Raw genomic sequence first — 24,394 nt, forward strand, 5'->3', positions numbered from 1 at the left:
CACCGGTCACTCAAATCTCTGGGGACATTATTAGAACAATAACGCAGAAATTAGTTTTCGACAGCGTTAATAAGACGTGGATCTGAACAATTCTGCGCAGGGAAATACTTCTCTCTCTGTGAACTTATGAATATTATCGAATCAATATATGGCGACGGAAAATGTCACATGTTGCATAGTTGAAATCCAAAACAGTGTGACAAAACTACATTCTGTCACAGATGCTATTTCTTCTTGTAATGCGTGATTTTCTTCATGATGGTTCTGAGGAATTCAACGGGCAATGACATTACTCCCCAAATCCCTTCCTCAAATACGCAGATCTGGTCACTTTCCCAATGGCTCTGCATCTAGAAATAGGAGATGAGAACTACAATTCTCAGTCCAGACAGTTGATGGACAGCATATTGAAGACGCTCCCCAATTTATATATCTAGTTATATATCTAGTTGTGGTTGCTCCTGCCATCTCTTTAACACTTTAACATTACCTAATCCCCCTGCGATACGATAAAATAACGTGACCTCAACTTCATATGAACCGTACGTGAAAAAATACCGCTATGACTATTCGCAAGTTGCATGATTTCATCCTTACTTCACCACTACAACGTTATTTGAAACTGCAAGGCTTCAAATAAATTTTTCTCCCAACTACCGTCAAGGTGCAATATCGGGCAAAAATTTACGTCAGCATACGGGCCAGATACCTGTGGTCATGTTGATTAGAAGACGGAAGTGACAATGGATAAGTCACACATTAAAAAGGGAACAGGCCATACTATGTAGTGGAACTTACTATTCCGAGAAAGCTGACTAGTCTAATTAACCGCAACAATGAAACGTGAGCGGAAGGTTGGCACTAACTCTAAGAAAATTTCTGGTAACATTCCTCCCCTAATAGGGAGGTCCTAAAGTCAATAAGAAAAATCGATAACATCTGGCGGCTGACTTGTATAATCGTATTACTCAAAATCACTGTTAATTATTGCCAATTATGAAATTATTGCCAATTACGAAAACATAATTATACTTTAAAGAAGGAGAAAGTGAGTGTGAGGGTCGACCAGCGTCTAAGTGCAGCTTCACAGAAATGACTGTCGATAGCAAGCTTTTGCTTACCGTTACGCCATACACATCGGTACTAGGACTCTTGTTAGTTTACTAACACTAGATATCTCTTAGACCTTGTAAATCACAATGGATTGTTCCGGCAATTTCAACGCAAACTTTAACAAGAAGAAAAGAGAATGGAAAACTACCCGACAACAACTAGTTCTTCTATCATAAATGATGTGAAAATACCAATGTCCTTGACAGTTAGTTGTGACTAAATCATGTTGGTACGTATTTGATTGATTGTGTAATGATCCACGGATTGCGATGTCGTGGTGATGGTGGTTTAACAGATTTCCTTTATGTGAGGACGACCATTCATTTTCTTTTATTTTTTCTTTATTTTGAAACTGCTTTTCGTTCCATTTTTATCATATATCCCCTAATTAAACTTTTTTTAATCTCCCGCTATTCCTCCATTATCATCATAATAATTGCTCAAGATAATTGAACATTTTCGTCTTGCGCCTCTTTTCGGCACTACTGAGGTAGCGAATTTCAGATGAGGCGAAAAAAACAAAGGAAATTCGGTCGAACGCCATTGAGTTTGCGAACTAGGAATCGTAGGAGCCTAACGAAAAAAAACCTTAAATTTTAAAGTAGAGAATTTTTCTTGGAGAAAGGTCGCGAAACTAATGAAATGCATGTGAGCTACAATTAGAATTCGATTGGATACAAGAGAAGAGACGAGCTCGTTGTTGTAGAAAGAGATTCCACTCCACACCGTTGAGTTTGGGGAATCAGAATCGTAACTCTAACTAGAAATATTTTTGATTTTTAAACAGCCCAGAAAATTTTTGGGCAAATGAGTTGCCTCTACCCTGGACGAAACCGTCAGTCGTCTTTGTGAATAACTTGGGTGTTTAACCCAAAAAAGGAGTCCGTAGACCAAAAAAGTGGAAGTAGGTTGCTTCCCAACAAGTCCGGTCTTTCATCAAGTGGATGCGGACTCAGGAGTCCTTCAATCCTCAACCAAAAAAAATCACTTCGATCTAGTTTAGGTCTGAGCACAAGGCTTGAATATAATTTACACTCATATTTGAGAGCGGAGAGCGGAAGTGAGGCAGCATCTGATGAGTTGCCGCTGTCACCGTCAGCCGTCTTTTTGCAAAGCATTTTTTTCAGGAAATCTCCCAATGCTCCAAAATTCAACTGGAGACGAACTGTAACTTTTTGGAATTGGTCTGTCATGAGCGTTCAATTTGCTTGAAGCATGCAGCAAATATAGTAATCCCATGAACAAAATGATGTGGATTAATATCCCTTTATAACTAAAGAAAATGAATTCTCCCTTGAAAAGATAATCTATCTAACGTATCTATCTAACTTTAACGAAGAGGAAAGGATCGAAAACGTCAGATTTTACAATAAGCGAATATTTAAAAAAAACATGGAACAATTACCAAAGTCGATAATAAGAAAATCGTTCGGATATTCGAGCAGAAATCTCAACACTTGCAAGAGCGAAAAGGTTACAGATATAGTACCACCTTTTGTGAGGAAAAGCCAAATTGGCCACAGAGGATTATGATCGCAACTTTCACTGAAAAATCGGCTTGGAGTACATACGGACGAGCGTAATTAATACGCAAAAAGCTACATATACAACACCGTTAAAGATCCAGTTAAGGTTAGTTCCTAAGTTCAAGCTTTACAGATCCACGTGCGTTCGTGCTGATATTCTTTTGTTTCCAATCTAATTTCCGAAATACAAACATTTCATCAATTAATGTTTCTGTTTTAACGCAAGTTACAATTACAGTCAATGCTTAGAACACGTGACTTTTTTTTAATTAGCGCAAAAAGGAGCTGAAATTTCCCAAGAACCACTTCACATCTCCGAGCCTGGTTAACATAGAGGCATGCAATCGCATTTTGACGGGAAATTTTAGTTGAACTACACTCAATTTTCGTCAACTTACAGGTTTTGGATAGATGGGCCATTGTAGCTGCCTCTATCAACCCGGATGGACATAGTGATCAAGCATTTGATTCACTGCAAACGCTAGATCCGGAAGCGAACTTCTACAACGAGAAAACCTGCTGACATGATAGTGAAAGTTTTGCATTTCAGGCACAATGAAAGTCATCCATGTAAGTCCCCTGAGTACAAGCGCCCTACCCATTGTTCTAAGCAGAACATGTTTTCCTACCGTCTCACAACAAAACTAATATCCAGCAAGTTGTCTAAAAGTGCTTTTTGCAGAACAAACTCTGATTGAATCTGAATAAAAATGATAACTTTTTGACAACCGACCCTAACTCAACACATCATTGTCAATGACAGCAATCTATCGAGAACTGGGCAATTTAAATAACTCAGCCAACGATGAACTGCGCCATAAAACTGCTTCACGCATCCGCACAAGTTGGATGAAGAGGCGCTGCCCAACTAGCGTTCTTTGAAATTGATTTATCAAAATCTACCGTAGCACCGTTCGCCATGTTGCTAGCTAACTATCAAAGGCAATGAACGGCGCTTCACGTTAACTGAAACGAAGATGTTGCATTGGAGCATCCACGTAACACACTATGATCACGTTCGAACTGAACACATCTGTGATCGATATGGAGTTACATCCATCGTGGAAAAACTACGAGAAGGGCGTCTTCGATGGTATGGTCATGTAATTCGAGCTGACGAGAACTCACTAAGATTGGTTTAAATATCGAAGGCGACAGAAAACAGCCAAAAGGTCGGCCAAATAGCGATGTCTTAATGAAATACGAATCTTAGCGGGCGGGAGATATGTGAATCGGTAGCCTGGTTCTTGGGAATTTAATTGCTAAGTAGCGTTTCTCGGGAGCGCGCGTTGTACCTGCGCGAATTTTACAAAAACGGTATTTCTACAACAAAAAAAAAACAAAGTTCGAGGAGACCGCTTCGACACGATAAACCAAGACCCAAATTACCGCAAACGGAGGAAAATGTGGAAAAGATTAATCAGTCTACCTGTGACTATCCCCGCTCTGCAGTCGAAAGCCTGCAAGTGTTTTGAACGTAAATAAATAATATTGATACACAACATTTTACGATGACTCCCATCACAAAGCCTACCTGTCAAGTTGTCATCAGAAACTTCAGAGTTAGATTGATTGGGTGTCGCAAATGCGATGCTAATTATTTGGATGACATTATTTTTAAGAAGAAGAAATTCCCAAAGAGTTAATTTCTATAATAAATAAACAATTTTTCAATGAATGACTTATTTTTTATCGATTTTTTAAATATAAAATTTCTTTGAGACACCTTGTAGAAAAGTGGCCAAAAACAAGACATCCAATAAACTGTTCTGTGGAAAACAGAATTTCCGCATAATATCTTATTCGGAATTATTATTATATTTTTTTAACATTTCATTTTCGGTGAGACTATGCAACTGATAAACCTCGAGCAGCGAGGTAGGCACAAGAACGAACGCAAACCGCCCTGACCAACTGGGATTTGAACTAGAGGCAATGAAAGCGAGAAGCTGATGCATAGCAATAAGTATTTTAGTCCGATTCAATCTATCTAACCACCATTGCATTTAGCAAGGTGTGTCTCTCAACACCATGGCAAACGCCCCAGGAAATCTTCCTTTACACATTCTGCCCTAATAAATTACAATAGGTGATCTTGGGCTATTTGCGATTTCCAACTTTCACAAGATAAGTAAATTCAGCACTTGTATAAAAGTAGGCATAAAACTGTGGAGTATATTCATCGCAAATAGAACAACGAAGTGAAACTCACTCGGCCAAATTTGGTATTAGTTGGTGGGCTATTTGAACCTTGAACCTTGAACAGAAAAAATACGTCCACAAAACATGACGATCACCTCAATAGCATATACGGTTCCGATTTGCCTTTAATTTATTGCAAATATTTCAATTTACATTCGTAGAATCACAATAGATGGTCGAAATTTGTGGATGATAAAAAATTGATTTAGGAAATCGGAAAAGGACATATGGGCAGCACTTTAACTAAAAAAAAAATCTAAAAGGTGTCAGTAGATTATAAAAAAAAAGTCCTTCACATTCAAAAAGGTGGAAAAATGAATATGTTTACAAGCAAATCATTTCGTTTTCATTCTTCTTCAACTTGGATCAGATATCGAGCACTGAAAACTATTCGAAACCACATCAAATACAAACAACTTCTTCCTGCCTCGACGGGAGTACATGAAACCGAAATTGTCTAAAAATTTTAGGTAGTTATTTACAGTATTTGATGGAGAAAAGAACGACGTGCCATGTTTCTCTATAATTGTTTTCCAAAACAAACTAATGGACATTACGTCGTCTACCTAATCATTCAAACTAGTCAAATATTTTCAATTATGGACACAAATATTTCTCACAATTGCCCATTTGGGTGATTACTTGAATTCGTGGATTGATGCGACTGAGATTGATGATGTGGATGCTGCTGTATACTACCTACAACTACATTTGGATTAACAACATTTACCTCAAGATGTGATGAAGATGGTGATGATGCCAGAGCTTGTTGGTGGAGTCGTTGTTGTTGATGCTGATGCTGTTGAAGTTGTTGATTCGAAACTGACGGAGGAGGTGGAGGAGGTAGACAATTTACAGTGAAATTTCCGAAATCAACAACAATTGGTGCCGCTATGACATTTAAATTTTGATTTTGAACAGACCCGGGAGGGGCAGCTGCAATAGCAAGCATGGCAGGAAAAACTGGCTGAGGTTGCTGCAACTGTTGATGTTGTAATTGTTGCGGTGTTGGCGCTGCCATTACCCCTCCGGTGGATGCAGATGTAGGTAGATGAACTTGGGGTTGCTGTGCTACTGTTTGTTCTTGTTGCTGTTGCAGTTCTGATGGCGATGGTTGTTGGTGAATCTGCTGCAGTTGATGATGACGATGATGATGGTGGTGAGTGTAGTTTTGCACAACCGATACCATATTTGTTTTACTACTTCCAGCTAGTGATGTAGAAGGTGTTGTCGATGTAGCTGATGCCGTTGTGGTTTGAGACTGGTGGTGATTTACAGTTGATTGATTATTTGCTTGTAACGAAGGATTGAGTGCTGCTGTATTTGTTTCGGAATTGACCGAATCAAGTCGTTGTCATTTAGAATTGTTTTGCAGGGCGGCATTTATTTGAGCCCAAAGATCTTTTTTGCATGATTTTGATCTGCAAGGAAATAATATTTGAAGAACAGAAACGCCCCATCAAAACTTCATGAATTTGCTCGTTTTTCATTTAGAGTGCTATAAGTTCTGAAGAAAAAATAACGTCCATCTAACAAAGATTCACGCACCTTTTAATCGATTGAATCCAATCTTTAAACTGCGCATTCCCTTCTGGTGTTATCTGGAATGCAGCTCGAGCCGCCAAAATTATACTTGCAAATTCCTCATAGTCTGACTGCGTCAAATGATATAATTTCTGATGGATGCATTGAATGTACCTAAAGAAGAACATACCATTAGCAAAATAAAACTTCCACAATTTGAAAACTTACATTTGTTGGCATTTCTGAACAAGTGGCGCCAATGCCGACCGGAGGTGCTGCATAACAAGTTGTGGATTGCTCCGACCTAAATAATGTGCCGACTCAATTGCTACATCATGCAAAACAAACGGGCTCACGATGGAGTTGACAGCACATACACAAAATTGATGTAAATACTGTGTCCCGAGTTTTTTGGATATTCGTAGAAGCCATTTAACATCCTCACCGTAGGGTGGATTTCGAGCATACTTGGCTTGCGGCCGGTCATCATGCACCCGGCGTGCCAATGTTTCCATAGCGAGCATGCCCACGTTATATGCAGCAAGCAAATAACGTAACTGTATGGAGCTGAAATGGAGAATGTATTTATTGAATGAGTTGGTGTATAACTATATTTAATTTCAAGATTTTTATTTTGATCATTGACCAGATGTTAAAGAAATGATAATGCAAGAAATTATCCAGCTTCCTTACTTCTACCTATAATTCAGATGATTCTACTTCTTCTTTTTCTTCAGCCTTTGTCCCGTTCACAATCGAGGTCGGCTCGTCGTGATCGGTTTCGCCATTTGGCTCTATCAAATGCCTGATCTCGATGCAATCTCGAGGGTTTTAAATCCCCATATAGCTTAACAAGCCACCGTTGTTTCGGCCTTCCTTTTGGTCGTCTACTATCGGCTTCGATGTTCAGTCCAATCTTGGCAAGTGAGTTCTTGTTAGCGGATTGCGTGACCATACCACCAAAGACGCCTCTCACGCAAGTTTTTCACGATCGGTGCAACCCCATAACGATGGCGGATATCCTCGTTTCGGATGTAATCAAAACGTGTCACGCCACTAATCCAACGCGACATCTTCCTCTCCATTACCGCAAGACGCCGTTCACTGTCTCTTATAGTCGGCCAACACTCAGAACCATAGAGAACGACAAGACGCACGACATTGAGGTGAATTTTAGATTTGAAACGTTCGTTGATACGTCGATCATAAAGAACACCAGTTGTGGTACGCCACTTCATCTAGGTTGCGTTAATGCGTGAAGTAATTTCATAACGCAGTTCTCCATTGGCAGATTGCGTTAACCCGAGATATTTAAATCGCTCAGTTCTGGGCAGGTCACTGCCGCTGACAGTGATTCTCCCTGTTTCAAGGGGATCGGTCGTCAAAAATTGAGTTTTGTTTAGATTCAGCGTGTTGCATGAGGCAATCATTCCATTTTTGGACAAGTATCTCGAGATCATTTTTGCTATTAGATGCTAGGAAAACATCATCTGCATAAATCAGTGTGTGGGCGCTGGACGTTGGATGTCCCATGTGACGGTGCCCATAACAAGAACAAAGAGGATTGGTGAGAGGGCGCTTCCTTGATGAACACCAACACCACCGCCATACTCTGAACCTTACTTTCCGGGTCGTGGCAGAACAATTGAAACCAGCGCACGAGTTCTTCTAGCACTAAGTGTTTTCCTAAAGCATACCAGATGAGTTCGTGTGGCACACGGTCAAACGCTTTCTCTAGATCCAGAAATGCAATGTAAAAAATGCGATGCTTCTCACGATGTTTCTCCATAAGTAACCGCGCAGCGTGTATTGCGTCAGTAGTTCCGCAGTTTTTAACAAATCCGACTTGATTCACGGTTATTTCAACGATTTCGCGAATACGGTTGTCAAGAATGCGAATCTTCCACGTATGGGAAAGTTACCGGATCGGACGGTAATTTGAATATTCTGCTGGACTACCTTTCTTTTTCCATATAGGAACTGTGGTACTTTCTTGCCAGTCAGATGGTGTTCTTCCTTCCTGAATAACCCTATTAAAGAATTCACTGAGCCACAGTGTTGGGTCCCAACTCTTCACTTTCCAGAGCTCAGATGCGATGTCGTCAGGTCCTGTGGGTTTCCCCGATTTCATTCGTTTTATTACCTCCTCGACTTCAGTTGCGCTGACAGTTAAGTCCTTGAGGGTTTAACGTGAGCACCTGTCTGGACGACTTAATCCCACGGTCTTCTTAACACATGGATTAATTTTGCGACCACAATCAGAGCCCCGCTGAGACAAACAACAACGGTACCAGTCTATACCACCCGTGTTGAAGCTCCCACCAGGGGGCCAACCGCAAACAACCGAGCTGTACTCACATACAACGGCAGTTCACCCGAAGTATGAGAGTCCAGGGGCTTTCCCGGTTCCCATGGTACCAGTATACCCCTGTTAAGGTTTCGTGACCAATTTGCCACTTCAGATGAGTCCCCGTGCAGACTCGAGCCTGATCGCCCTAATTAGGCCTTTGGAGCATTCGCCTACCAAACCAAACCAAAGTAAGTACAGCGTCTCCCGGTGCCAGCATTATGGAGTTTCTCCTCGGCCACTTGGTTTTGGTTTGGCCGATAGGGTTGCCGCCCCATCTTCCTCGCCGCCACCTGCGAGCACCAGTTGCACTGACAGGTGGAACTGCTCCAAATATCGGCAATGATTGGGGAAATCGAGGATGAGCAAATTCTTCAGTTAAAATTTGCTCGAAGTATTCTCGCTATCTATCCGTTGCGGCTCGACGGTTGGTAAGAAAAGTACCGTGTTTGTCATTAACGCAACAGAAGGGTTCGATATCCTGTGTGCGTTCATTATAGCTTTTGGCAAGTCGATACAGATCCCTCCCGCCATCCCGAGTGTCCAGTTTATCGTAAAGATTTTTTTAATGGTCCGCATGGGTGACAGCGACTACTTCCTTTGCTTCCCGGTTGACATTCTTATAAATTTGCCAGTGTTTTATCGTCGAGAAATTTGTGGTAGAGTCTTTTCTTTTCCCTCGTGATTTAGAGAAGAGGATATCATAGTGGCGGCCATGTTTTTTTGTGCTAACTGTAGCCCAATTCTCGTATGATCACATAAAAAGACGACTGATAACAGGCAATAGCATTCAAATTGCCATTCAACCAAGCCGAAAATACTAATCAAATGGCAAAATCACTCGAAACAGCGATTTGTGTTCACCCAGACCAAAATAACGATACAGAAAAGTGAGGAACTGCGAACCGACCCTTCTACTGTTCACGACAAAAGCTAAAAGAGAAGAAAAAGTAAAATGACACGTCTTAGATAACAAACAGAACAGGAGTTTAACATTTTTCAATCCCAAACCATATCGAATTCGATTGACCCCTCAGGATAATTACCTGTCCCCCAGATGTAGGGTAATGCGGATGTATGTTGCTATCATTAGGCCAATGCTCACTTATGCAAAAGAGTTTTCCCTGTAAACTAGCCACACTGCAAAGACCTGTGTGTCTGGGTATCACCGATGCCACGAGAGCGACATCCGGCGCAGCTCTGAATGCATGATTCAATTTGCAGCCCTTGGATTTGTTTATTCAGAGCACTACAATGAGAGCAGCTCATAGACTAATTCGATTAGATCTATGAGAAAACAATAGACGTGGGGGGCACAGAGCATTTGAAGAGTCATTGGGAGAACTGAATCTAGTTTTCGCAATGCCTTCCGATTCTCAGATCCCCATACATCTGTTTGATAGAAGATATGATGTTATCTTGAAACGGAGGGGAAACTGGGACGAACCAGAAAAATGCGTATCAGGATATACTGACGTCTTCTACACCGAAGGCTCAAGGGCAGAAAATGGTTGTGTAGCAGGAGTCTATAAAATAAAAACAAGAAGTGGGCTTTTCCTTTGGGACACAACGGTCTTCCACGCTGAAGTGTATGCAATGCTATCGGCGGCAACCTGATTGACGAGCGGTTAAAGGACAGGCGCATCGCAATCTGTAGCGATAGTCAAGCTGCATTGAGGGTATTGAGTAGTATAATACTTTGATCACTTCAAAAATCGTTCAGGAATGTAGAAACCGATTGAATTCTGTTTCTAGATTCAATACGGTGAATGTACTCTGGGTACCTGGCCATTGTGGTCTAGAGGGAAATGAAACCTCGGATGCCTTAGCAAAAGAGGCTTCAACGGAACTAGCAATTGGGGTGGGTGGAACAAGCTTCCCATAATGACAGGTGGCGAAGCCTTAATGCTGCTAAGCAGGCCAAACTTTTCCTATCAGAACGAAACATACTACAAAGTTTATCCTGTTGAAAAGCAGGAAGACTTGCAGAAGCTTTGTGGACATTCTAAGTGGCCATAATTCACTAGCTGGGCACATGTTCAGAATAGGAATTATCCAAGATGATACGTGTCCATCCTATAATGAGGAAGCGGAAATTGAAGTGAAAATTCCGCCTACGGACGCATCAGACATCCGATTTTTGGTGCTGATGGACTCCAACTGCAGCGGGTAGCTTCACAATCCTGCGATACATAAACGAATCCAGGATATTCCGTTAGACGGGGGAATCGAGTACAATGGGCAACTAAGGTCTGAGTGCTCAGAGGCTTTGCCTCAAACACACACGCATGATTGACGCATTAGACCCATCCATGGCGTTTATTGAAGCATATTATGTGTAAACGTCTATGACAAAACCACAGTAGCCTTAAAAGCGTCTTCGGCACAATATATAGCTGATGCGTGATCATCTGTCACTTAAAAGAGAAAAGTACCACATCATCCGAGAATTATATGGCAAATGGTCAAGCATATTATTTCACTTGTTAATAATAGGACATTATATGAGCCTAACTACTTTCCATGACCATATTTTTATATTGTCATTGACATAGGCGAGAACCGCTATAATAACTCGAATATTGTATGAAGCTAATGTAACAAATAGGACATAATCCATCAACACACCTGAAACAGAAAAACTTCGTTTGTAGGCACAATTCTAAATGTCCTCGACACTTTGCATAAACATTTTTCTAATATGGCATATAACACAACAGTTATAACTTCTCAAATTACAAAGATAACTTCGAAACAAGAAAAGGCGTAAACCAACCTGTATTGATGTGGATGCCTCTGTCGAACTGTTTGTTGTTGCACAAACGGATAAATAACCGCATGATGACTTGGCTGACTTCGCATATTCGGCGCAGTAGGCTGTTGCTGCTGTGACGTTGGCGGGGGTTGCTGCATTGACATCGGTTGCGGATAATACGGCATATTCGACTGCGGTGGTGGCGCATTCACTTGTACAGGCATTTGAACACCGGCATACTGTTGTGGCGGTGGAGCATTCGATGCACACGGTAAAGGTTGATATGCTTGTGGCGGAACTTGTGGATGTGGCATCGACTGAAACGACCCAGGCTGCACATAAGGAGGAGGAGCAGCTGTCGGTGGTGGTTGAGCTTGTGGAGGTGGATATTGATACGGCTGTGGCGTCGAAATATACATTTGCATTTGATTGGGCGGATAAGATAAATTGTGATGGTGATAAACTCCCTGGCAAAAGCTATAAGGTGGGTAGGGAGCTAGTCCAATTGGGGCGATAGTTGCGACGCCTGGTTGATACTGGGGTGCTGCCGTAACCACAACTTGTTGACTCGCCTGTGGTGGTTGAACGCCCGCTTGATCTTGTGGTTCAATCAAAGCGTTTAAACTTACGCTGTGATCCATATGCATGTCATTTACATCATGTTCATGCTCGCTGTTCGGCGTATTTCGCATGTATAATTCATACCAATACTTAGCGACCTGGAACAGAACTTCCGGGTACACCCCGCCACCTTTCGCAGCATTCTCTACAGTTATGCAAGCCCGTTCCAGCATTTGATCGCTTTGCTCTTTACATTGTAGAATCGCTCTTTGAATTTCGTTTGGATTCAACGCAGCTGCGTGCGGCAGAACAGAAAGGGCCAGTTCTGCTGCTGGGTACACCATGTTATTATCCCATCCTCGTGATGCGCGATCTGCCATGCCCGCTGCCTCTGGTGGCGTAAGATGTCCTTCCCATGTATCAATCAAAAATGATATGGCAGGTGCACCAATTTCCATTGCTTGTCCTATAATCCACGACACATGAGAGGAATACGTTCGCGACAACCAATTTGGGCTAACGCAATTGTGTAAACCAAGAGCATATAGGCCAAGTTGAAACGCGCACATATGAAGCCCTCGATGTGGACCATGGTGGTTTTGATTGGTAGTTGCCTGAGTGAAAAGCGATGTTGAACTGGTTCCACCGGCTTTTGTTAATAGATTTTTCGCCAGTTCGAACATGAAGTGAGCACTTGCTTCTGAGGGTTGATTAGGGATAATGGGGTACGCTCTTTTTCCCTTATAACGAGTGTCTTTGGATCTTGTCGTGGTACCGGTCATGGTCGACGAGGTTCCCATCGACTGATTTGACGAGCCTGGTAAATTGTTTTGTGCCGACATATTGAGATTTCCCATTCCAACTTCGAGTTCAGCACTTGTACTACTGTGCGGTCTGCTATTCGCACCGAAATCGGGTTGATAGATGTCAACGTTCGAATGGTGGTGATGATGATGGACGTGTATGAGCTGCTCTTTTTCTTCGTGTCTGGCTTGCGAACCCGCTGTTCTCACTGGTGGACTGTTCGAATAATATGCAGGCAACAAAGGACTTTTCAACAAGACATGTATATCTCGGTCTAAAAGCTTCTCCATTATCTTTGCGATCTTTCTAGGCTCGTCTTTGTAGTAATACAGCAGAGTTAAGGCCAAATCGCCACGTTGTCGACGAGTTCCTTCACATAGTAGCGGATGTTCAGCTTCCGATACGTTGGCTTTGAGTCCTAAAGCAGCCACAGCAGCCTCAAAACCAAGATTTTCATCAGTCGGAATGCGGTAGCACGTACTCAAAACTTTGTTTCTGGTTTCCTTACCCGACACAGAGGGCATTACAAGAGCATCAAAAATAAAACTGGCGAGCATTATAGGAAGCAATGCGTCGCCCCTGGACTTCAGAAGACCATCTCTTAAAAGTTCGGCTTTCTCCCTGATAACTTTCAATTCTGGTTGGTTCAAGGGTATCCTTTTCAACAAAGCCAATAAATCGGCTTCTTGGTTCGCTAGTTTAACTTCCAATGGTTTCGTACTTGCCGGTGGCCGGGGCATCTCTAAAGCAAACAAACAAATTCTAAACCCTAAATGGTAATGCTCCGAATTCTCCGCAAGGACTGTACATAGAAAAGCACATTTCGCTAATGTGGCCGAGGCCAGAACACTTAATTGATGCGAGATCGAGTTTATGTTCTTTTTCTTGCCTTTTTGTTTGGGCGGCGGAGGTAACTCAATCATTAGATTAGGTGGATTTGCTAGCATCTCCTCAGCCAAACGAACTGCCAAAATGCAGGCCTCTCGTCCATGTCCATGAGCATGCAGCCCCTCTGCTCGAGCTAAGAGAATGTCCCAAACATCTTCCGTTGGCCGGATATTCGAGAAGATTTGTTTATTATTAACCTGAGATTTAGTTGCTATTGTGTCACTGTGACCAGCGATGGCCGCTGATGAAGCGACTGCCGGATTTTTGAAAACATCTACGATGTTGCTGGCAGTGTTATTGGTACTGTTATTCTGTATATTTAAATTGTTATTGGTTGTAGAGAACAATGGCGATAGATTGGAACTAGAGCAACCCGCAATAGCTTCTGCCGGCTGAATGGGTTTCGCATTGATATTATATACATTGTACTCATCACCGGAACTCGAGAACGATTCGTCTTTCGATGATCTGCGTTTGACATTTTCAGTTGTGGAGGAATTGCTTTGTACATTTCTCGTTGCAACACATTCTTCAACTAAAGCATTTTTCGTATCACTTGCAACAAAAGATGACTTCAATCTGGATTCCGGTATCGTCAGCGTTGATCCCGGTAACCCGGACTGGTCGCGGTCCTGAGTAGACGACGATGATGACGAAGGTGAAGTAGAAAAAGTTGGTGGCGCTCCTGAACTTACAGAGCTTTGATGATCTATTACATTATAATTTATTTTACTATTACCAGCCGAGACTACACAAGACGATGATGTCGATGAGAAATTTGTGAAAATCGTACGATCTGATTCCTTGGCACTTTTTTGACCTTCCATTTGGCCTATGCTATTACTTGACAACAACAATGCACTATCATCATGGGAGGATACACCACGTACTCCAGCATTTTCGAGCAAATTATGTACCTCTTGATTGGCTTGTGTCGATCGCATTGAAAAACTCTGTATTCCCACCGATTGCTTGTTATTTGCTAACGAATTACAGTTATTACACCTAGTTGTTCCTATTACGCTAGTACTATTATTCGATACATTTTCTTCGTCGTTTAATTTACAATTGCAGCTTCCATTCGAGTCGCTTATACTTTCGCTGCCGCTGCTGTTCGAGAAGCTCTCAATGCAAGCGTCAACATCTGCGCTTGCACTCGTCAGTTGTTCACCGCCACCGCTACTCTGTGAATCAGAGGATTCACTCGAAGGTGACTTTAAGGTAATACCAACGTGAGTTTGATGGTGTTGATGTTTGAGTTGGTGCTGCGAAGGCAGTTGCGGTGGTATTGAGCGGCCTCCTTCAGCGCCAATATTATTTCCACTACTATCGCCGCCAAAATCATCGTTCTCACAAAATCCTTCGCTGCTAGCACTTGATCGATTACCGTCGTCGTGATTATCGGCGGCACGATTAATCACGGCTGCCAGGGAATGTGATTGCAGCCTGACATTGACACTGTCGCTACTACTGTTGCTGCTATTGTGACTACTAGAAACATAGCACCGATCTCTAAAAGGACGGTCGTAGCGTTTCAATTGGTGATGGTGGTCGGTGCTTATGTAGTTATAATGTTTGTTATTCGCCATAACAGCTTGAGTCGCATTTAGCTGACCACTATTTCCCTCAGATTTAGAGGAATCCGTGTGCTTAAAACATGTGAACGGGCAATGATACATGGGATTTGTATCCTGCGTGTGTGTTACCCCGGGAATTGGGTAATCTTCCCAGTCCAAATAGCATGCTTCGATGGCTGGCTTAAATCCTACAAACAACTCTGCATCTGACCTCAAATTATTATTATATTTGCTATTGTACGATACAGAATTTAGCATTCTCGATTTCGCTACTTTGTCCAGTATTTTCAGATGCCATGCTGTGAACTGTGCATGCAACATATCTCGTTCGTCCGGTGCCAGACCAGGATTCAAAGCTGCCAATCGCCATAGAACAACAATTTCATCGCACAGTGAACTGCATGCATGCTGCGATGCGTTCGAATTGCTGTGAGTATTACTGTGTTTTCCCCCGCTGTGGCCTCCACTTCCCACTAACAGTGACAGCTTCGTGTAAAACCACCAAATTAATATTTGATCGCAAGCCATGCATTCTTCAGTAATAATCTCAAGTAAACGTATTGCATTGCGATCGCAACGACGATACATTTCCCGAACTATTGACAGTAAATTCCACATCCCTTCTGGCTCTCGCCCGCGAAGGGGTCTCAGTAAAGAGCTCCATTCTGCAGCTGCCGGAGGTGCGGAATTTGTTAAGTAGTTAACATCACTGAAAGGAAATTGAGATGGGTTGAATATCTAATTGAGATTTGTTTAGACAGAAATCAAAGTGAATTTCACCCCAAATAAAATTCCTAAATCTTTTAAAAGTTTCATTATAAGATAAAGGCTTCACAATACTTTTGAAAAGATTACTTTTTCCAACCTTTTCTATTTATATATCAGAAACTACAAAATTACCTGAAAACTATCGGTGCCGGTAAGCAAAATTTTATCAATATTCGCTTGATATTATCATGCAAGGTTTTCTCGTCCAAATACCAATTAGTCTGATCATTCGCCGAAGCTCCAGCAGTGGGATCCGGGGCACCACACACCGTGTTGATAGCAGTGGGCTGCGAGCTTAACAATTCATCTAAGAGCCGCTGCGCTGTTGGTAGTATTTGCTGCGGCAATTCACTTATTAAATACTGAGCGAATTTCTGCAATTGATCCCGCTGCAATCGTGTGAGCGATTCGGAAACAGGAGCTCGCAAGCATACTTCATTGGGCTGTGGACATTATAAAAAGCATAAATAAAAAATCCTCTCACTAAAATCAAACAGTCATCTTACGCAATGGATTCGATGTAGACACACTGCAACCACATGAGAACACCAATATGCAGATGATGCACAAGTGCAATTACACGAGGATATCCTCCTGCGGTCGAAGGTAACAGCAACATTATACTGTGCCCGAGGTTGTAAACTTATAATCGTTGCAGATAGATGAAAACCTGAAAATATGTTGAAACTATTATTAGGTCCCCTGATACTGACTGATTCAGAGGACATTACCTATTTGAAGTGGATCTTTAACTGCCCGATTTTTGAATAACTGATCTCCGCGATGGAATTCATCGGAAGAGCTATTTGCTAGACATGAGTACAAACGGATATCTTCCTCGTTGTCTGGGAAACTCCAGAATGCTATTCGAAGTTGAAGTTGTTCAGGAACGGGTGGGAAAACGTGTTCAACTAATTCGAAAGGAATATACGACGCTACACATTTCGCTGCTAACTCGGTTAATGTGGCAACAGATTCTGAAAATAAATTATAATAAAGTTATAACTAAAATATTAACAATTGACTGTTAATTTGAAGTTTTTTTAGTAACAAATCTATTGGTAAAGATATATAGTTGCCAGTTAGCCGGTGCATTAGTCGCGACTATACGACATGGCTGCCCTTTCACCGGAGTATACGAGTGTTTCCTTCAAGCACTGCTTAAGAAGCCTAGATTTTTCCTCCGCAGTTCGCTCCGAGCAGTCGAAGAGTTCCGAGCCCTAAAACAAGAAGGTTCAACTTCCAGATGTCAACCGCCGGAGCAACAGTGTCAACAACATGAACAACATTTGCAATAGCGAAGGGAACTACCGCAACATCAACAGCGAGCGGCATTAGGCAACAATAACGAAGAAGCTTCAGCCGCTGAAGACATGTACCTCAAAGTAATTCTAGACGAATGAAAACCCATTCAAGTTCGTGGTCCATCGAGAACCATGAAAAGATGTTCCTTCTTCTTAAAAAGCTGGGACTGAACGCCACAACAAATACCCCTCCTTCATGAAGGACACAGTTCTTAATTATGCGAGGTCTCCATCGAGAACCAAATGTAAAGTTATCCTGTCTACCTGTAGAACCATAAGCTTCCGATTAAATCGCAATCGAGAGCCCATTGAAAACAGTAAGTATTATTATTATTTTGTTAAGGGAAAGTCGCACCGCGTCCTTGAAGAACTATTGTGCCCCTTTTACTGGTTATAGTGTACCTGTTGATCATAGTATCTCAAGCAGGCCAGTAACCGTTAGGAACTTTAGTATGTTCCCCACTTCCAGAAGTTTCAGCTTTGCATCTGGTATTAAGTGTTCTCCCAGATGTATCGACCTACTTTGCACAAGTGCTGGACACTGTCCCAGGACGTGCATAGAGGTTTCGTCCTCCTCCTCACAGAACCTGCAGGCAGTGTCCGTAGATATCCCTAGCTTCCCTAGGTGGTAGTTCAGCCGACAATGACCAGTGAGAATTCCCACTATGATTCGGAGGTTCTTCTTGGTGAGGTTTAAGCAATCCTTTGTGCGCATGGGTTCGTATCCCCCAATAAGCACCCTGGACTGCTCCATCCCTGGTAGGCCCGCCCAATATAGTTCCCTCAACCGTTTTTCTTCGTTTCTTAGATTCATAGCCATGAAACCGTTTCCGATTCCACAGAAGGGTTCTGGCCCGTATAAAGGCATCCCTGCTCCCTTCTTGGCTAGTTCATCCGCTGCCTCATTGCCTTCCAGCCCAGCATGGCCTGGAACCCAAAGTATCCAGACCTTGTTGGACGAGCCGAGTGTATTCAGTCTCTCAAGGCATTCCCATACCAGTTTAGAGTTCACCTAGTTGGACCTAAGTGCCTTGATCGCTGCTTGGCTATCGGTGAGAATAGCTATGTTCTGCCCCCTGTAGTTCCTTTGCAGATTAAAGGAGGCACATTTGTCTATGGCGTAAATTTCCGCCTGGAATATGCTAGTGTACCTGCCCATTGGCTCAAAGTACATTTTCCTTGGACCAATGACACCGGCACCCGCTCCCTCTGCTGTGAGGGATCCGCCAGTGTACCAAGTAATCAGTTGCTGGTTTAAGTCGTATGTCACAGCCACGCTTTCCCAGTTTGTCTTGTTACTTAACACAGTAACAGTAAGTATATCCTTCATCAAAATATCTTGTAAAAGTAAAATCAGTTAAACTAGTGAAGTCCTTCAATTGCCAGGACTTCTGGCACATCGCAAAAACTGTACGACTGTACATAGATACGTGAAGTGCACAAAAGGCCATCCAAGCGAGGAATGCCCGAGACCCACAAGTGAAGTGCCGTACGTTCCAACTGCGATCAAGCTGGCCCCTGCGAATTATAGCGAGTGAACAACCTACAATGAGGTTAGCTTGGCAAGTGCCGGAGGGTTTTCCACTTAAGCCGACCGTAAGACTGTCCCCAAAAGTGGCTATCCAATACGCTTCCAGTCCACCAACCAACGCTTTCCACAAATTGATTGAACCGCATGCTCAAGGTCCCACCAATGAGCAGCATCAATTCGCATCCGTCTAACTAATTCTCAACCTCTGGGTTAAGCATCGTAACTTTTAACTTCGCGTTCCTTATCTCAAACGCTCAACGTACCACTTTCTAAGTGTTGATTAACACCCTGAAAGCAGACATTTGTTTTATTTGGGAAACCCATCTCAACAGCAGGAACAATGTTCAATTCACCGAATATAACATTATCCAGAGTGCCAACAACACTGGTGCTGCCCTTTTTGTCGAGGTAGGAAGTCGTCATCGAAAACCTGCTTGCCACTTTCGCTGCGGCGGCAATAGTGAAAACGGCAGATAATAGGCACTGAGCAAGTGAGCCAAAACTTGAAAATGATAGGCAATCTCACGTCTAAAAATCTTATTTTCAATGACGACTTCAACTCGAGGCACACCTTCTGGGCGATACGGCAACCAACAAAAATGGGGGAAAAAAAACTACTGCAATGAATCCACCACCCTTTCACGCCACTCGCCCTTGAGATGGTCTAGTAAATCCATCCTTGGCTACTTCCTACTATCTAAAGAAATAAAACAAAGCTTTCTCTTGTAAATCGCGAGCAGGCCATCCTCGTCCTTTGCAAAATCGAGTAATGTGAACTCCCAGATCTTTCACCCAAACGAACTGGGACAAATTCGAACCAGATTTAGCATCAAGGCTGAACTTGAAGGAACTCGTAACCACCCGTAATCTGTCGGATAAAGAAATCGACCAAGCAATCATTCTGACCACAGGCGTCATTTATACTGCTATACGCAGAAACACGAACTTATTAAAATCGATGAGTTCCAGTACAACTCACTTCCCCACGACATAGTTATGCACCTCAAATGTCAGACTAACCGGAAAACACAAATCCAGCAACGCTAGAAAAACGGAAATCCTTGTGGAATCTTTTGAACAACAGACCAAAGTATCTTCTCCACGGAAACACTCAGTCCTCACTGTAACCGTGCAATAAACAGTCAAAGAATTCATCTAAAAAATTGCTACATGCTCACGGCTGTCCGGGAAATTTCGAAACTTTCCAGAATATGCAATGACCGTGCTCCTCGTACTGTGTGTAGCATCTCGTAATTCTCCATCGTGATGTTGTGGTTATTGTTTATCATGTGCTTGGCTACTGACGATTTTGCTTCACTCGCAGTTTGTCCTTTCTTTAATGCTATCCAGTGCTTCGCCTATGTGATCTTTGAGCCTGGTTTCCACTAGTCTTTTTATTTGTCCAACGTAGATTTGATCGAATTCCGCACAATCGATTTTGAAAACCCGACTTTTTCTCTATTGATACGTTAAGCCTTTTGGGAAATTCAGTTTTTGTGTTAGCTGTTGTTTCCTTGTAGGTATCGGCATCAAGTTTGCCTTTGCCATTATCGTCAAGGGATTGACGATCTAGTAGGAAATATCGGGATTACCAATTATCGGAAGTGCAAAATAAAATTAACTCTAGGGGCCAGCAGATTTGTACGAATTGGCCGGAAATACGAACTATCGATGTATACAGATGTAAAATCCGCTGCTTGTGATGGCAATTCATTCCCTCGTTTCGTTCATTTCGTCTTTGGCCTGCACTCAGTGATCCATTTGATTGTTCACAGCATTTTCCGTCCTATCCAGCATCATACTAATGGATGGACATACTATTAGCGTCTTTTTGAATTCTTAAATCCCATCCTGACGCCACGATAAATAAAAAACTTAAGTTATTGATAATTTCATTTCAAACATTTTTAAAATTTTTGGCACAAAATCCTCTCACCTTTAAATTCCCCAAAACCCAAAAATCAATAGTCAATTATAATATATAAATTTTCAAATATCAAAAGTGATCATTAACCTTTTTGTTGTTTGTTGTTTTCCCTATAAATAGCATTGCCCCGCTAAACATATCGCGGATTCGGGTCAGGGTGTATTTAATTAAGTTCTTGAATATTTCAAAGTCATTGTCAATACGTTTTTTTTTAATTTAACTTATTTTAGTAACGTTTTTTCGGGATGATGCAAGTTATGATTTCACCGCAATTTCCCAATTGGATTAGGTTCTATTGAGCTCTTAGTCTTCGAGTAATTGAAAGTAATCCTAACTGTCCAACTGTTCAGAATCTGTGAAAGCGATGGTTATTTGATTTTCTAGGAGAGTTGCAAGTTCGAGATAATAGCAACGAAGAGCGTATTATTTTTCACGGGGATCGCACAAATATAAATGTAAATTATTCGAGAAGTTACAACGAAAAAAATACCATAAAAACAACTAAATTGCTAATACAGTGGAATCCAGATAATATTCGCACATCCATTATTCGTATTTTCGGCGATAATTGGTTATCCCAATATTTCTTACCGAATTGTCAGTCCCTTGGCCATACGAATTATCGGGATTCTACTGTAGTAGCAAATTCTGTAGCAGATTTAGGATGTAGACAGAAAATAATTATCGTTACTAGACATAGTCAGCTTATCCATCCGAACCAAATTTAACCAGTTTCTATGTGTGCATTTCCGTGGATTTTCGACTAGAAATCAAAATGAAAGTGCCGAATAGCACAAATTGGAGGAGCAAATTTCGATAACGTGAGAAACAACCGTATCATGACCTTCTTAGCGGCACTGCTGTATTGCAGCGTGATGATTTCGATCGAACGATTACGAGTTGTCAGCAAACTAAAGTACATCCGTCGAGTCTTTTTTGCGGGAAATCGAGATAACCGCATTGATATTCATGGAATCATTATCGACGGAAAGGAACGTCCTGAAGATGATGCCCGCCATTGGGGAGTGGATTGACGATGTGTGCCCCATTTAAATCGCCTTCAATTGACTCCAAATCCAGGGATAATTCCACGAGTCGTACAATGATCGCTGTATTCCTGAGTAGGTAATTCGTTTTACCCTGACCTTGGTTTTCGACCGGTGATGTTTAATATTCGATTAACAGTTTGACTTCTTGCTTGTGTTTAAATTGTTTATCGTTTGATTTTCCAAAGATTTGACTCCTGCTAATGCTAGTGAATTGTTGCTATCAAAAATTGGCCAAACATGTTTGAATCAATGTATTCCAGATCTTACCGACCCCAAAGACCGCCCCTTTTCCGTAAGAGGAACCGAAAGGCCCAAAAAAGATCTCCGACTAATTATGGCTAGTGCAGAGTTTTGTAAGCTAGTGCCGATAGGACACTTCAGTAGAATTGCACTAGAGTGCGGGCGAAACTTGACGTCCAATTTCGCCATTTCTTTAGGTTTTTGGGATATCTCGGGCCTTTTAGTTAATTTCGGCCAACTCCAATGGTTCTTTGACCATCGCTCAATCTTTACAAATGTCGAGTGTAGCGTATGTAATTTATACTATATTGTTGTCATAAGCTTCTATGTGGAGCAGACTACGTCAACCACAAACAGATATCGATATCGAGGGTATTTCGGAGCCTAGGCACCATATAGTGGCAGCCTCCTGATTTTTTTTCAGATTTATCGGTTCGGTTCTTAGAATGGGTCACTCTGGAACCCCCGCACTCCCCACCTTTCCAGCAAATCTCAAAACTAAGACCAGACCGGGAATACTAACCGAGGCATTTCATTTGATATCCCACATAACTATAAATTTACACCCCCCATTTACATGTATGGAGATCCCCCTTAAATTCGATGTAGAATTATGTATGTATATATTATGGTTCACAACTCCCACCTTTCCACCAAATTTTGTGTCAATCGCTACAACCGTCTTTGAGAAAAATGCGTGTGACGAACAGACAGACAGACAGTAAACCGATTTTAATAAGATTTTGTTTTACACAATACCTTAAGAAAGCGATGATCTAAACTCCGCAAACTTTCGCGCAATGACCGGGAGTTTGTCAATATGGTGATACAAGCAGATCCAGAGTGAAAACCAGCCTGCTCTTCATCGATAATGCTTTCGAGCGTTCCCTGATACGTTTCAGGATTACTTTGGCTATTATTTTCCTGACCCCTCTTACCTGTTTAAAGGAACAGCGCGCGACTGTTCGGCGTGCCGTGCCACATACAAATGGTGGAACTTCATCGGATTTTATGCTATTAAGAACCATAGTGAAGTGCTCCTTCCACTCGATTAGTTGTTCATCATCATGGATAAGATATAGAGAGAGATAAAGGCATCTTTGAAGGTTGCCAATGCGAATTATTAGGATTATCGTACCCTATAGGAGGCAATGTAATCAACATTACGTTCGCCCGAGATTATTATAGGGCCTACAAATAAGTTCTGTCGGTTTTTTGTTTAAATTTGAAGCTTTATTGTGAAAAATTGGTTATACATTCATTGTTCAAAGTATTGCCCGTCGCTAGCCACAACTTTCTTCCATCTTTCAGGCAAGCTTGGCCGCTATCCACTTATCGAGCCATTTTTTGAGTTCGTCGTAATTGGAGAAGTGCTAGTCAGCCAGGCCATGCTGCTTCGACCGGAACAAATAGTAATCAGAAGGAGCAATGTCTGGAGAGTATGGCGGGTGGGGTAGGAGTTCCCATTTCAACGTTTTTAGATATGTTTTAACGGGCTGTGCAACATGTGGACGAGCATTGTCATGTTGCAAAATAACTTTATCATGCCTTTGCTGGTATTGCGGCCGTTTTTTCTTGAGTTCGCGGCTCAAACGCATCATTTGACGTCGGAGGAGTTTGCCCGTGACCGTTTCGTTCGGTTTTAACAGCTCATAGTATACCACACCCAGCTGGTCCCACCATATACACAGCATGATCTTCTCACCATGAATATTCGCTTTCGCTGTCGATGATGAGGCATGGCCGGAGTATCCCCACGTTGCCCGACGCTTGGGATTATCGTAATGGATCCACTTTTCATCCCCAGTAACTATTCGATGCAGAAAACCCTTCCTTTCTTGTCGTTGAAGCAGTTGTTCGCACGTGAAAAAACGGCGTTCGACGTCTCTTGGCTTCAGTTCATACGGAACCCAATTTCTCACCTTTCTGATCATTCCCATTGCTTTTAAATGGTGGGAAATGGCTTGCTGAGCGACTCCAAGTGTTTTTCCAAGTTCTTCTTGCGTTTGCGATGGATCTTGGTCGAGCAATGCCTCTAATTCTTCATCTTCAAAAATTGTTGGCATTCCGGCGCGCTCTTCGTCTTCCAAGTCAAAATTGACACTTTTAAACCGTCCAAACCACCTCTGACACGTTCGCTCAGATAGAGCATGGTCACCATAAACTTCCACCAAAATGCGGTGACTTCCGGTTGCTTTTTTCTTCATATTGAAATAATGAAGTAGAACTCCCCGCAAAAACACATTACTTGGTACAAAATTGGCCATTTTCGTTGATG

General features: G+C 42.1%; 2 protein-coding genes across 2 annotated transcripts in view; both read right to left on the reverse strand.

Moving 5' to 3' along the window:
• Positions 1 to 2,668: 2,668 nt before the first annotated feature.
• LOC119658478 (bromodomain-containing protein 4B-like) lies at positions 2,669 to 6,188 on the reverse strand. The gene has a single exon (XM_038065917.1). The coding sequence runs from the start codon at positions 6,028 to 6,030 to the stop codon at positions 5,458 to 5,460; it is 573 nt and encodes a 190-aa protein (XP_037921845.1). The 5' UTR covers positions 6,031 to 6,188; the 3' UTR covers positions 2,669 to 5,457.
• The window catches only part of LOC119658477 (zinc finger SWIM domain-containing protein 8-like), a gene marked incomplete at its 5' end in the record, with an annotated part of 30,682 nt that continues 12,408 nt past the window's right edge, over positions 6,121 to 24,394 (reverse strand). Inside the window, 7 exons of the mRNA XM_038065916.1 lie at positions 6,121 to 6,262; positions 6,390 to 6,539; positions 6,594 to 6,932; positions 11,489 to 16,006; positions 16,198 to 16,508; positions 16,572 to 16,735; positions 16,797 to 17,042. Of these exons, the coding sequence (XP_037921844.1) occupies positions 6,196 to 6,262; positions 6,390 to 6,539; positions 6,594 to 6,932; positions 11,489 to 16,006; positions 16,198 to 16,508; positions 16,572 to 16,735; positions 16,797 to 17,042 (5,795 nt within the window). The remainder of the gene's footprint in view (positions 6,263 to 6,389; positions 6,540 to 6,593; positions 6,933 to 11,488; positions 16,007 to 16,197; positions 16,509 to 16,571; positions 16,736 to 16,796; positions 17,043 to 24,394) is intronic.

This window comes from Hermetia illucens, chromosome 5 (assembly GCF_905115235.1).
Source record: "Hermetia illucens chromosome 5, iHerIll2.2.curated.20191125, whole genome shotgun sequence".
Classification (NCBI taxonomy): domain Eukaryota; kingdom Metazoa; phylum Arthropoda; class Insecta; order Diptera; family Stratiomyidae; genus Hermetia; species Hermetia illucens.